Source organism: Merops nubicus, unplaced genomic scaffold (genome assembly GCF_000691845.1).
Source record: "Merops nubicus isolate BGI_N331 unplaced genomic scaffold, ASM69184v1 scaffold18763, whole genome shotgun sequence".
In the NCBI taxonomy this organism is placed as follows: Eukaryota; Metazoa; Chordata; class Aves; order Coraciiformes; family Meropidae; genus Merops; species Merops nubicus.
Window position 1 is genome coordinate 14,219 of NW_008601154.1, and position 14,220 is coordinate 28,438.

At 46.7% G+C, this 14,220-nt stretch overlaps 1 protein-coding gene across 1 annotated transcript; it reads right to left on the reverse strand.

The window, feature by feature from the left end:
• Positions 1-2,617: 2,617 nt before the first annotated feature.
• Positions 2,618-13,241, reverse strand: FAM83A (family with sequence similarity 83, member A). The gene is made up of 4 exons (XM_008937920.1): positions 12,666-13,241; positions 9,682-9,849; positions 7,992-8,116; positions 2,618-3,170 (listed from the first exon to the last, which is right to left on the reverse strand). The coding sequence occupies exons 1-4, from the start codon at positions 13,239-13,241 to the stop codon at positions 2,618-2,620; spliced, it is 1,422 nt and encodes a 473-aa protein (XP_008936168.1).
• Between the last annotated feature and the right edge of the window lie 979 nt (positions 13,242-14,220).

Consider the following 14,220-nt stretch of genomic DNA (forward strand, 5'->3'; position numbering starts at 1 on the left):
CAGGTCGCTCTGCGCAGGGCTGCTCTCCATCCCTCTGTCTCCCAGCCTGTACTGATACTAAGGGTTACCCCAGCCCAGGTGCTAGACCTTGCACTTGGTCTTGTTGAACTTCAAGGGGTTCGCATGGGCCTCCAGCCCATCCAGGTCCCTCTGGAGGGCACCCCTTCTCTCAAGTGAGCCAGCTGCCCGTTCTGCCCGGTGAGGGCAGGCTGTGTGGCAGCAGAGCCTGTTGAGGCCCTTCCTGTGAAGCAGGCGACGGGCCCTGGCAGCACCCCGCCGGCACCTCCCCAACTGGCAGTTTCTGCACCTGCTTGTAACCACATTTTTACCATGCTTGTGGGGACCTGTTAGGATTTTTGCCATAATTCATTTCTGAAATCATAAACTCCATTGTTTTCTATCAAAACTCAAATTCCACTTGATCTTCAAGTTCAGCTGTTGTCTGAGCTAGCACAGGCTCCATCCCTGATCCAGGGTTGAAATTAGCTCCTCTAAACTCACAGGGCTCCTTCTGGATTATTAGCTTGTCCCTTACCTACTTCTCATTAGCTGTGTTCTCCAAAACTTCCGCAGGCAAACTATCTTGCCTCACAGAGATGAGAAGATCTCCTTTGTGGATTTTACAGGTCATGGCCTGAGGAACTGAAGGCTGCAGAGGTAGTGGTCTAAAAACCTCTCCCCATATGCCCCTCTCTGCCACCTTTAGTTGGGCCACAGTGGGATCAGAGAACAGAAACAAATTTAGAAGAAAAAATGGATTAGGCTGGGGGAGCCTAAAACACGCGTTTAGTTCTGTTCCTGTTGATTTCAGAAGAAACAAAATGTGTTTCCTCTTCACCTGGGCCCTGACTGTATGGAACTCACTTAACTTTCAGAAGAGAAGATAGTACAGTGCACAAGTCAAGAGACTATGAACAAACAAATTGATTCACAAAGAGATTTTAATGAAAGTCTTCTTTTTTATTTGCATGGTTTCCATATTTAGATAATTAAGTAGAGTTGTCATAGGAATGAAAATCGACTCTCCCTTCTTCCCAAGGAATCTGAAAAATGTTGCTATCTACAGAATTTACAATTATATGCAATAGTTTATTGTTATTCTGGACTCCAAAATTTGATATCACAGGTAAAAAAAAATCCACACCGAAGCTAAAGCAGGATATGTCCATCCTGTACCTTTCAAAATGTTCTGTAAACTTTACTGGTATACTTTCAAAGTGATTTGAAAGCTCTCCCAAGGATGAGAAACTCCTCACCTGACATCTTGCCATTGCACACAATTTTCGTCATCCACAGCCTGAAGAATTAAATTGTATTCCTTTTTGAGCAGGTGAGGAGTCAGGCAAAATGGCCCAGATGTGCAAATGTGTTTAGGTTCTTTTGGAGTCAGATGAAAGATGAAAAGATGGTGTAAAAGAAATTAAGTGTGAAATAATCTTTAGTAGGTTAGAATCAGTAGATAAAATAATCTACTGATAAATCAACAGATGTCAGGCATCTAGTAACTTTGGGATTTGGATGGAAAATCTTAGTTTCATGAATTTTCTTTTTTTTTTTTTTTTTCTATTTCACTTACAGAAACTTCCTTAGTTTTCATGGATTATTTTATTATTTGTCAGAAAGTTCTTCCAATTTGGTTCAAGCCTCTGAGCTTCTCTGACTGCCTCTGTAACTGTATTCAATGGGCACTGCAGACGCACAGTTTCTCTTTAAAAAAATCAGAAACCTTGAAGAACTCTGAAAGAAAGCTTGTTATCACTACCTTCATTTTCAATAATGACCACTCAGAGGATTTCTAAGACCCACATGCTATTAAATGAATGGGAACTCAGTTCTGCTGTGTTACTTGCAGAACTTTGCTTCATTTTCCGGTCCGAATCTGCAGAGCTGCCCTGCAGTAAGGAAGATCACTCTGAGCTGGTGGGGCTGGCGTTCTGGGACACAGAGTGCTGGAACGCCCCCGTGGAGTGGCTGGGGGGTGGTCCCGTGGGGTGGCGGCGGGATGTCCGCCGCGACCCCGCCGTGGGTCTGGGCCCAGGCCACGGTGAGCAGAGGTTCCTCTGTGCCCCTCAAGCAGGCAGCTCCAAGACGGCGCCGTGGTGGGAACTCCGCTGCCCCGGCGGCCCTGAAGGAGTCCTCCCAAGTCAGGATTAAGGTGTGATGACAGCACGCAGGCCGACCGCTGCTGCCAGCATCCCCTCGGCTTGGCACCTCAGCAGCAGCCTTCGGTCTCCTTACGCAAGTGCCTGAAATGCGTGGTAATAAACGGTGACTTGCCCACCTTCAGGTGCCTGGCCATGTGAAAAGCAGTCAACCACTTGAATCTCCTGCTCCACAAATATGCCACTGAGGGCAGGTGACAGGCAGCAGCAGTGTTGCACTGTGAGCAGCATTATTTGGATGTGTTCTTCCTGGGATTGTGATGCACCCAAGGCTTACATGTTAGCAGGCTTGGCTTTAATTAGGGAAACGAAGCATCTGTAAGCAGCAAAACAAAATAAGAGGCTTCAAATCACCCCCATTTTGTATTATACAGAATTTCTATATTCATCAGTACACCAGTGATTGCTAAACAGGTCCTCTCTACGCTTACTTGCAATTCCAAAGAAGGTGGTTATTATGCAAACAGGTTAGCTTTGTGGAGGCATCTCCAGGGTGAGTTTAACCCTGTCCTGTTTTGTTCCTCTTGTCTCAGTCTTATGGGTCTGTAAACGTTCATGTTGTTGTACAGCACTGGGGAGTTATCGGCCACGCAGTGCGGCTGGTAGTAGTTGGCCTGGATGGCTGCCTGTGGCGGTGGTGGCGGCGGGGTGTACGAGACGTAGCCGTGGAAGGAATTAACTCTGTGAAGAGGTGATTGGGGGGTGAAGTTGCCGCTGAATATGAGAGTTCTTGGGCTTTGCTTGGCCTGGTGGGTGCTGCCCGCCGAGAGGCTGCTGAAGGGATCGGAAAGCGTGTTGGCGCTTCCCTCGTCGCTGTCGGGGAGGCTGCGCTGGGGGGCCCAGCTCTTGTTGAACAGGTAAGGCAAGGTGCGCGGTGGAGACTTCGGTCCCCTCACTGGCTTGGACAGGGCATAAAGGTGTCGGAACTCTTCATCAAACAGCTCCACAACTTGACCCGTGAACTTGGAGAGGAGGTTGCGGTGAACCTGGCCACACAACCACGTGAAGCTGGAAGGAGAGACAAGGAAGGGTCAGTGTTAACGTCAGCCTTGAGGGACCGGAGACCCCTGCCGTGGCGCCGCGAGGGGCAAAGGCGTTCTGCTGCTGAAGCTTAAACACGGGACGCAGACGGTGTCGCAGCTGAATTTCAGGCCAGTTCACATCAGAGCTCTTTGACTTGTATCAAGCTTTGTTATTGCAGCTACCTAAACCCTTCGAGAAACCTTGTGAGGTTATACAACCTCCTAAAGGGAGTGGTGATCCAGATCCACTGCAGGACGAAATGTCAGGTACGATACTCAAGGTCTGGGTGTCTGTTCCATGGAAAGGAATTTAGACCCCTCTTTTAGGTACCTCTCTTCCAGGCACAATGCTTCAATTCAGGCCCTACCACATCTTGTCTGTGCACACGTGAATCGTACCCTCCCTGCAGAATGCTGTGCTACTTGGTAACTCCCACCCACTCAAAACTGACATGAGAAAGCCTAGTGAAAAAAACAACCATCCTTTGTTTTCAGCTTGCTGTACTACTTCTCCATTGGTCAAGAGAAGCACATAAAAAACCAAGCTCCCTGTCACATCCCACTCCCACAGAACAACCCCCCACACCTGACAAATGTTTATTTTCCTCACTACAGAGAAAATGAGATTATAAATGTTTCCCACAGGCTTTCCAAAACTAAATATTCTACTTTGTTATATAAACTAAGGGGAAAGCACCACAACAGTTTTCATTCTGGTAGTCCAGAGACACACCTTAGGATATCCATAGCTTCTAAATGATTTTTCTTTTATGTGCTTCCCTAGTCCACTTGGCAGACATAAATTTATGCTCTTCTACAAAACCACAAGCCAGCCTGAGTGTGCTGTGCAGGCTGCCTTGTCTGAGCAGCAGCAGCAATAGAGTGAGCCTGGCTGAGAGAATGAAATGTAATTGCTCCCCAAGCTGACTGGGGCTGGAGCCGCGCGGCTGAGCGCACAGAGCAGCGCTGGAGCTGAACCCAAGGTTATTCTGTGCTGGCAAAGCTCTGCCCCACAGGTTCCTGCATGACTCTGTTAGCTGTGCTGGCTTTGCACAAGGATTGCTGAGAGCCAGCTGTGGCCCTAAGTGTGTGCACTTTAAATCTTGTTCTTGTCATGTTTTGACAAAACTCCTGTGAAGCTCAGTGGGACTGACAGCTTGAGCTGATGCTGTGGCAATAAAGAGACACAACTTACACCTGCCTGTTCCCAGCATTCTGAAAGAGGGTTGGGTTTGGGGTATGAAGTGGTTTTATTCTATTACTTCAAGAGAAGGGGAGGAGTGAAGAAATCACTGGTTGAATGCCACTGGGCAATCCTACAATATATACTGTACATTTTATGACCGGACAAGAAAATATACAGTAAGTTACTAGCATATTTCTCATGCACTTTGTTCCAATCATTCCAAACATGGACAAAACCTCGGGGGTCGAGGTGAACAGCACAGCAAGCTAACATGGTGCTGTGTGTGTCACATCTACTCTGCTAGCTCAACGTTGCCTAACGAGTGCCCTCTAAACCTTTGCATGTCCTTCGCCTGGCTGCTGAGGAGTTCAGAGCAAATACAAACTCACCCGCAGTTAGTCTGGGTTACCTGTGCTGAAGGTTACAAACTCAGTAAAGGGCTGAGGTGTGGGGTGGCAGGTTTAGACTTTATGTGCTAGAGACAGATCTAGTTTATAAAAGGAAAATTAGAGTGAAATAAAATTTAATTACACTTATAAATGGCTTTTAAAACCCCAACAAGATCAGAGGAAAAATGCCCGTTGCACCCAATTTTGATAACTTAGTCCCACGTACAACGTCCTGGAGTACTTGATGGACAGATTCTCATTGGTGGCCCATTGATCTTATCTGTAACCCTCACAGGCAGAGAAAGTTGGATCCAATTAATAGCCCGAAGATGGACTGATGGCAAATAGGTCACCTGCCAAGTAGCAAGGTGAGACCTGCGTGATTTTTGACATGAAGTTTGTGGACTTCATGTAGTGAGTCACAGCAATTTACATTCTGGTCACTTTGCTGAAGAGCAAAGCAGAACTCAACATAAAGACTTCACAGGTTTTCACTGGCTTCATTCTAAGAGGAAACTCACTGTTTTGGTTTTAGGCCCTCTTTACAATTCCAAGTGCATTTTTAGGAAAGGCTCAGAGAAGACAGTTATTGTCACTGTCTGCCCAGAAGGATCATTTTTCTACCAGGCCTCTTGGAGTGAAGCACATCAGAAAGAAGAGAACACACAAAGCAGCACTGCCTAGCTTGGGGACAAAGCTGTATCACACATTCATTCACTAACAGACACTTCTCAGTCATCTTTCCAGGGCTTTATCCCAAAATCTACACCACCTTCAGGAGCCTCTCATATACAATTGTCTGAATCAACACCCACCTCTCTTGTCCAACCTTCATTTGCACTGGAATGTTTTTTTCCCTGACTGCACCCTCTGCATTACTGTTCATCAGGGATGCTCCCACCCCCTGTGCCCGCTGGTGGGACAACCTCTGTATGAGAAGCCTGCCCCCGCTGAACCACTGCTCTCAACAAAGCACCTGGTGTCAGATGTTAGAAGTGGCTGGTGGCTTCCAGAGCAGCAGCAGCCAGGGAGGTGCTCAGCAGGCCCTGAGGATGGAGGTCTATGCTTTCTGCTGTCTTTATTTTGCCTTCTTCAGGAGCACCGAGTTCATACGCTATCTAGCTTCAAATTAATTCTTAAAAAAAGGAATAACGTAGTTACCTCTGGATGGGGCAGAGTAACACAGAGACAGCAAGAAGAATTACTGCATCCTGACCCCCCACTATAGACACTGGCAATAGAAACAGAGAGAAGAACTGTAACTTCAAACACTTGTGCAGACACGTGGGTGGAACAGCTTTCAGAAGCTTCTCAGCTCTGGTCTGCCCTGTGTGGCAGGCGCACGCTTATCCACACTGACTCAAACAGTGGTTTTTTAATGTGGTTTGAAAAACCACTCCAGAGCAGGAGATGCCACAGAGTCAGTGGTGGTTCTTCTGCCTCTAACTAGTTGCCAGCTTCAGTCCCCTTCGTTGTCCATTAGGCAAATATATTTTGTCCTCAAACACTTTGGATAGAAACAGCAGGCTAGGGTCTCTTTCAGAGCAGTATGTCCTGAAGGGCTTTTGTTCTCAGCCTGTTCCCAAAAGTCATGCAGAGCACAGCACTTAGGTGGAATTTGCTGTTGTATTAGTTTTAAGTTCTATTCCGATTTGATTTCCAACAAATGCATTGCAGAACAGTTTCAGTCTGCTTTACTCAACATCATTGTTGTTTATACCTGCAGATGCTGTTGGATAAGGCTTAGGGATAACAGAAAATGTTTGGGTTAATAAAATGAGAGCTAAAGTTAAACTCTGAGGTTAATAAAGTGATTCTGCAAACTGGTGCTGAGCACACTGAAGTTCAATAGTGTGTATACTTGTTCTTCACCACTGCCTCTGCTTGCTTGCTGGAGAGGGCATTAGGTAGTTTGACAAGGGTCATGAGGTTAGAAGATACTGCAACAGCAGTAGAGAATGACAGAAGTGACTCTGCACAGGACTTTGAGGGTGGGGTTTTTTTGTGTGTGTGTGTGGTTTTTTTTGGTTTGTTTTTTTTTTTTGATGGAAAAGAGAAGTCAAAAGGAAGCTTCCTGGCTAAAGAAAATAGACCTTGCTCTGTTTGTCTTCTCTTACATGTTCTTCACCTCTACTCTCCAGATAAATCTGCTGTTGCATTTCTACATATCTTTGGTGAAGGATTAAAAAAAGCCTGAAAGAACCAGAAAACCACAAAGTGGCCAACAACAACAAAAAAACCTCGTTTTTGTCTGATGGTTTGTTTGGAAACAGACTGAAAACTGGATGCTTGCCACTGTGGACAGCTGAGATCCTGCAGCATATGCTAACCCCACATGCCACCTTTACCTTTGCTACTTATAGTTATGTAATCTTCCTGGTGCCACAGTTTTATCAAACTAGAGGCATCCAAATCATAAACTGGGATTAAGAAAAATAATCTGATCCTTTTAATTAAATAATTACCTCTTGTCTTTTGGTATCTTATTTCTAGGATACATTCTGTCATTTGTGAAGCTTATTTATGTAGCCATGAGGCTTAGAAACTTCATTTGATGCAAGCTTATGGTCTCTTGAAATTCCCTGACTGAAGTATTTTGGATCTTAATTAAAACCTCATTTTTTGAGATGCTACATCCTCTATCTGAAATAATTATAGCAACACAAAAACGGGGAGTTACAGACTCAGCTCACAAAAAATAAAAGAAAAAAAAAGGAAGATACAACAGTTGAGCAGACATAGTGCCTACCTACTAATGAAATATAAGAAAAAACAGTAAGTCTGAAGTGTTTCTGTTTTACCCTTAACCACTAAACCTGTCATATGGAGACCAAATCCTCAGATAAGCCAAGTGACGTATGCTACATTAAGGGACCCCAAGGGAGGTGGACGTGTTTCATGTCTCATGATCACAGCATCTGAGGACCCAAACAATGAGGAAAGCATAACATTAAGCAAAACACATTTCTAGTTCTGCTCCAGGGCTGCACCAGCAATATTGTTTACGTTAGTTTCTGAGCATTTAAGCTAAATACAATGCTCCATAAAGAAATAATATCAGCTTTAAAGCAAGTTAAATGGATTATTGAAAAACAACACATTTGAAAACAAGGGGGTTTTGTTAAAAAGAACCCTTCTCACCTGCACAAAAATTTCCATTGTATTTTTTCATGAAGTAATATTAAAAATTATAAAAGAGCACTTAGATGTGAACCACAACAGCTTGTCTCACCTGTAAGATCCAGAGAGCACGTATCTCCAGTCACAGATAAGAAATTTTTCTTGTATTTGTCCTGAAAACTTCCTGCCTGATTTGGCACAGTAAACCTCACCAGTAACACTGCGGACTGAAATATTCTGTAAAGAAAAAAAAATAATTAAAAAGCAGAAGGCCCTTTTCCCCACACTGCCTTTAACTCTTCACTTCCCTGGTGTCTGTTATGATTTCTTTCCGGACTCGCCCATGTGGTGTTTGGAGGTTTGGGGCTGGAGGAGACCTGGCCAAGCTGCCACCCGCCACACAGTCACTTCTTTAATTGGAGGGGCCAAGTGGAGCAGCAGGTCCACTTGGCCCTTCCAATGCTTTGCTCCCTCCTTGTACCTGAGCAAGTGTGTTAAGGGAGGCCAGGGAACCCCGTCCATACACACGGAATTTCAGCTACCTGCTCGGGAACTGAGGCAGCTGGAGCTGTGCCCTGCATCAACAGCTGATGATGCTACCCCACCAAAATGAGTGTGAGAGGTGTCTGCAGCCGAGAGCTGTCTGTTACTCCCACTGACACCCCAGCAGCAATCTGCTCTAGCTGAGAGCTCTTGTTTGGTGCTGGTTATGGCACGATGCAGCACGGCAAACCCTCTGTGCTTCCGATCCACCTGGCCCTGCGAGGACACGGGCTCTGCTCTTCTGGTGCAGCCCAGCTGAATGCTGTCCTGCAGGATCAGCAGCTGGCACACCTCTGAGTGGAGCAGCAGGTCCACTTGGCCCTTCCAATGCTTTGCTCTCTCCTTGTACCTGAGCAAGTGTGTTAAGGCAGGCCAGGCACCCAGACCTGACTCTGCTCTCCATACACACACTTTGCACAATCAAGGCCTTAGTAAATGAGTAGTACCAAGGATTTGACTCATGCCTTGTCAAAGCCTGTGTTGTAGCAGCAACTGACAAGAACTAGCACAGCCTTGTTCTAGTCAAGTTTACAGACTTGCAAACACTGTTATGAGCATCGATTACAGTTTCTTTATACATTTGGGGTGGAACTCGGCTGTTGAAACTCTGGTGTCTGGTGCATGCAAGATGCCCTCAGGTCTCCTGCCCACCTTCCAGAAGGCTCTTGTCTCTGTGGGATCAGCCATCCCCATGAAGATGCCACAGGTGTCCTACAGCATCTCAAGCAACAACTGAAACAGTCCCTAGGTTATTTTTAAAGTCGGTTCCCTCTGGCAGAGAGAAAAACAGACTAAGCCAACAGACAGCTAAGTCTGAGGCATTAGCTCTAAAATGGAGCTTTAGCACATTCTATGAAGAACCACGTGGTGTAGCCAAGGCATTGCCATGCAAAAGAGTTTTATCTGCTTGCTACCTGTGGCTGCCAGGCCGCAGCTGCTATAGAGTTCATAAAGAGAAGCAGTGGTACTGCTTATGTTAGAAGAATCCAGCAGGGGACTTACGCTCTGTTTTAAGACTTCAGGGCCTGGGCTGGTTTCATCTAAGAACCTAATGGAAATGCTTTAACTTCCTATAACATCCATAGGAAAATGTAGTCATCTCCAGAGAGGAATTAGGTGTGCTAATACTACCTCTGGAAATCTCTTGCTCCCTTTTAATTACAAGGTGGACTGATCTTAGCATAAGCATGCTTCTAGCTCAGAGTGCCTGAAGTCAGGCAGATGAATCTGAGCCTAAGAGCTTCACAGAGCCACTGTACCTTGAAGAGATCCTCGGCAATTTGCAACTTGTCGCACATCTCTGAGAAGAGATTTATATTGCCATGGTCGAGCAACAGGTAGACAAACACCATGCGCTTGTTGGCTGCCTCCAGGAGGTCACAAAGAATCTCAGTGTCTGTGAACACATCCATCACGATAGCTAGCACCTAGGGGGGAAAGCAGAGGCATTAGCAGAGTCAATTTACATAACTTAAGGTTTCCTGTGAGGCCACTGCAATGTAGTTTATTTGTTTAAAAAACATATTCCAACAAACACAAATCTTGGGACATAAATGTGGATGTTTCTTCTGGTTTTCTCCGTAAGTGCTTGAATTGGTAAATTGATGAGAAAAGTTGCTTCATTGTTTTGTTGCTCATACAAAGCCAATATAACATGCTATGTATGCACTTCAGTTAAGCTCTTTTAATCATAAAACACAAGATGACCCACAAATTTGTAGGTAGATTTGAGCATTAGGAAATACATTGAAACATTAATCAGGCAATAAAAAGGATGTAGCTAAAATAAGAGACCACAGCCCTTGTCAAATGGCTGATGAGCTTGTGTAAGTCACGTGTGTTTAGGAAGAATCACTGGATGATGCTTTCCCTGTTATGATTTCTAGCTGGAACTGTCCTAGCTCTAAATCCTCACGCTGTTGGTGGTGGTGAGGGGATCGACTGCAACAGCTCCTTCTGTTTGTTTTATTTTAATACTCATTTATAAACCAGCAGTTTTAATTTAATCATACATCTATGCTTCCCAATTCACAACTGGTAGAACAGTGTGTGAAAGTCTCAGGGCTGGGCCCCAAAGCCCTGACAGGTACCTAAATGCAGAGCCTCCAGCCAGCGTGGACCGAGGGAACTGTCAATGTGATACAAACCCACGCCCACACTCCAGCCCCTGCGCTCGGTGCTGGGCACGGCCTCACTCACGGAGGTGCTGGTCTTCACCTAGGTCTGCTGTTGTCCATGGAAAGGGTCATCTCCCTAGGGCAAGTCAGCCCAGCTAACACCTGACTTATCTTCAGAAGGTGCCTATTTCTCCACTGACTAGAAAGGGAACCCATGATGAGTGCACTCACAGGGTATCATCTTCAATCAAAACAAACTTTCCAGAATCTCTGCAGGTCTGGCTTGCTAATTGCTTCCCACTTGCACTGAGTCTTACTCCAAAGCCTATGCCCACACCTGCAGCAAGCTTATTCCTTCACCACCACAAGGAAATCCCACAAGACCAAGCACATCCCACACAGCCAGCATCCTGTTCAGGCAAGCCAAATTATTTGTGGAGCCTGTGAGGATCCCACAACCCCACACCTTGTCTTTTGAAACAGCACAATACACATCCAGCCTCACCACAGCTCCAGACCACTCTCTCTAGTCCTGCTTCTCCAGCAGCTGTTCCCAATTTGTATTTCTGCACCCCACTTCCCTCTCTTACTTGCAGTACTTCTCACTTCTTTGCCCCAAATTTCATTTGCCCCTGTGCCACAAATGTGTTAACATTATAGTGCTGCTCATCAACCCTTTGCAGCTTGGTATCATCCATACACAGAGTATTACTCTGTTAAGTTGCTAATGGATGTATCAAATACTAGTCTCTCCAGGGTGGACCCTTATCAGATACTAATTAATATATGCTGCCACTGAAAAACTGTACTCAAAAAGTAGTTGCCAAATTTATACTGTGAGTAAGTGTCAATCCAGCACCCTCTTGTAATGTAAATCAGATGGTTAAGGAGGTCATGTGAACCATAGATTTATATCCCATTTCCTACTTCTTCCCCTACAAGTTTTCTCCTGCTGGGACAGAAAAAAATTGGCCTGGGTTGATAGGCTGCTTATCTTATTAGTCCAGAGTCTTTTCTCCTGTACTGGATCTTTCTGAGGCCACCAGCTTAAAATCACTGATCTGTATTTCCCCTGACGTGCTGAGCATTTGGGGCCTTAGACAGGGCACCTGCCAGTGGGGATTCTGCTCCCCTGCCACTGCACTCGGCCTCGTCAGACCCAGCGCTTGCCCTTGCAGGAGAACAACAAATCCAAGCCCGTAGCTCCAGCGGGCCCTGCAGCCAGTGCCCGACAGCAGGCACTCAGCCTGCCCTTCTTCCTGACCTCCCCTGTGGAACTGCTAGTGGTGTCCAGAGTTTATCCAAGGGGGAAACTCCCAGACAATAGTAAACACAGCCCTGAAATGGCAATTTTATTATGTTTTTTTCCCCCAGGAAAACAGGAGAGCTGCCAGAACACACATGACAGAGGCTTTTTGTCCCTCTCCTGCTGCTCAGCTTCTGGCTTCCCAGCACTTGGGCAGCCTGCCTTGTGGCTGGAACCTCTGTCCCCTCCTGTCACTTTGCCTGTTGTTAGGGTCACCACCTGCACCTTTCCCACCCGCCAAGTTATGCTCCAGTCTCCTCTCGGAGCCCACGCGCCATTTTTAGTGACAGTGACAATGCACTAGAGATGAAACGTCTTTTCTTCTCAGTAATTTCCTACCTCTGGGGACAGCTGCTGGCACACCAGACACGTGTGCCCTTCCTGGGTTCCCCTTCGCCCACATCTCCCACGAGTCCCCTAAAACATGCTAAGGGCTCAGAGCTCACTTTGGCTTAATCCTCATTACCAGCACAAGGGGCTGAAGGGAGCAAAGCATCCTGCTGGTGATGTGAGAGGAGCCTGAGCCCAGCTGCCCTTTCGATGGCACTTTTGCTCCAGTGGGTTAATGGGAGTTTACAAAAGAGAGGGAATGCTTTTTTTTTTTTCAGGTCACCAACATAAAAGGGCGTTAGTGTGAGTACAAACAAACAAACAAAAAGCATTGCCTATGTTCAACAATGGCCTCTTTACAGCCACTTCCTAGAGCAAAGTCCCACTGCAACCCACTGAGCTGGCTCATATCACACACCACCTTTACCTAAGCTGTTTAAGAGCAGGAAGACAACCAAGAGCAGAGGGAACAGTCATTCCCCCCCCATACCTGAGTGCTCTTGTTGATGTACCGGCGTATGATGTCTCTAATGTTGCTGTTCTTCTCTGTTTGGAAATACACAGTGGCAGTGGATTTTTCCTTCAGATAGGGCTTCTCTGCTGTAATCCATGTGTGCAGCAGAGCTGGCTCACTGCTGTCCGAAATGGTGGGGAAGTAGGTCCCCGAGGGGAGCGACCTGGCATCGTTCTGCTTCGGTGCGGCCGCCCCGTCAGTGGCCAGGGACTCCTGTGCGTAGTAGGACTCCCTGGCGTTATCCTTGATGTACTGAGCTTCCACCGAGGACAGGAAATCCACCTCCCCCTCTTTGCTTAGAGCTTCGAAGTAAGACTCCGTCCCACCATCCAGGAAGGCATCGGTGGCCAACCTTATGCTTTCATTGTGGCTGAAATCGGCTTTTGTCAACTTTTGGGACTGGTTCTTGATATCCTCCAGCCTTTTCCTTATCTTGCCCATGTGCCTGGGGTGGCTCATGGCTCTCTGTCGCAGCAGTCGCTCCGCCGGGTAGGCACCATGCATATGTGTGGTGCAGACAATCCAATCGTCCTTCGCGTTCGGAGTCTGCATTCTGGCGTGAAATCGGCTCGGCTGAATGAATTAACTATGAATAAAAATAAAGAGATCCTACTACCTCAGGCACATTCACACTCCCCAATTTTGCTGGTACAATTATCTTAAAAAAAAACCACCTTCGCTTCTCAGGTGTACTTCGGAACAATCTGTTTCCAGATGGGACACAAGTGCAAAGCTGATTAGGCTGCTTATCTGAGAGGCACCCACCTCACCCCCCGGGCACAGGAAGAATTCAAGTCCAATTACCAGAGCCGTCGGATTCAGTTGTATTTCCCTTCCTGTCGCATCCTGTGAAATGTGAGCGAGGAAAGCACTCAAGCAAAGGCAGGTAGGCTCCCAAGCATGGTTGCACAATCTTCAAAACAGCTTGAGGCTTCTCTGGCTTCCCATAGTATTCGTTAGGGAGCAAAAACAACTCTGGTGTTGAGCTGGGACAGAGACATCAGCCATGTCCATAGCTTCAGAATGGCAGAAAGGGTCATGGGCTCTTGTCTGCACCTACATGCTGCCAGGCAGGCTTAAAAATAGACTTGAACTTCGTCACTATGCCCCGTTCGTAGTATGTTGCTATTACCACAGACGATTTACTCATTTATTTCTTTAAAGCTTTGTGACTATGCCATCCTATTAAAAGAAAAATACCCCTTCCTAAACATCCTGAATATTATGTGGAGGGAGGGTTGTGAGCTGGCCTCAAAGCATCAGAAATACAAACACTCATCACTTGATTGTGCACATTTAGGGCTGTTTGGTCGGTTGCTTTTTTTTTTTTTTTCCAGGCTGCAGCTGCTGGAGTCACGTTGTGCCGGTGGCAGCCGGGCTGCTGTGTCATTAGCAGGACGGAGGCGCAGGTCCGCAGCGGGCTGTGAGGCGCGATGCCCGCGGGGAGCCAGGCCGGCTGGTATGACTGCGCGGGGGCGAGGAGAGGCAGGGCGGGAGGGAACCCTGCCCCGGGTGCGCCATAAATGCCTGC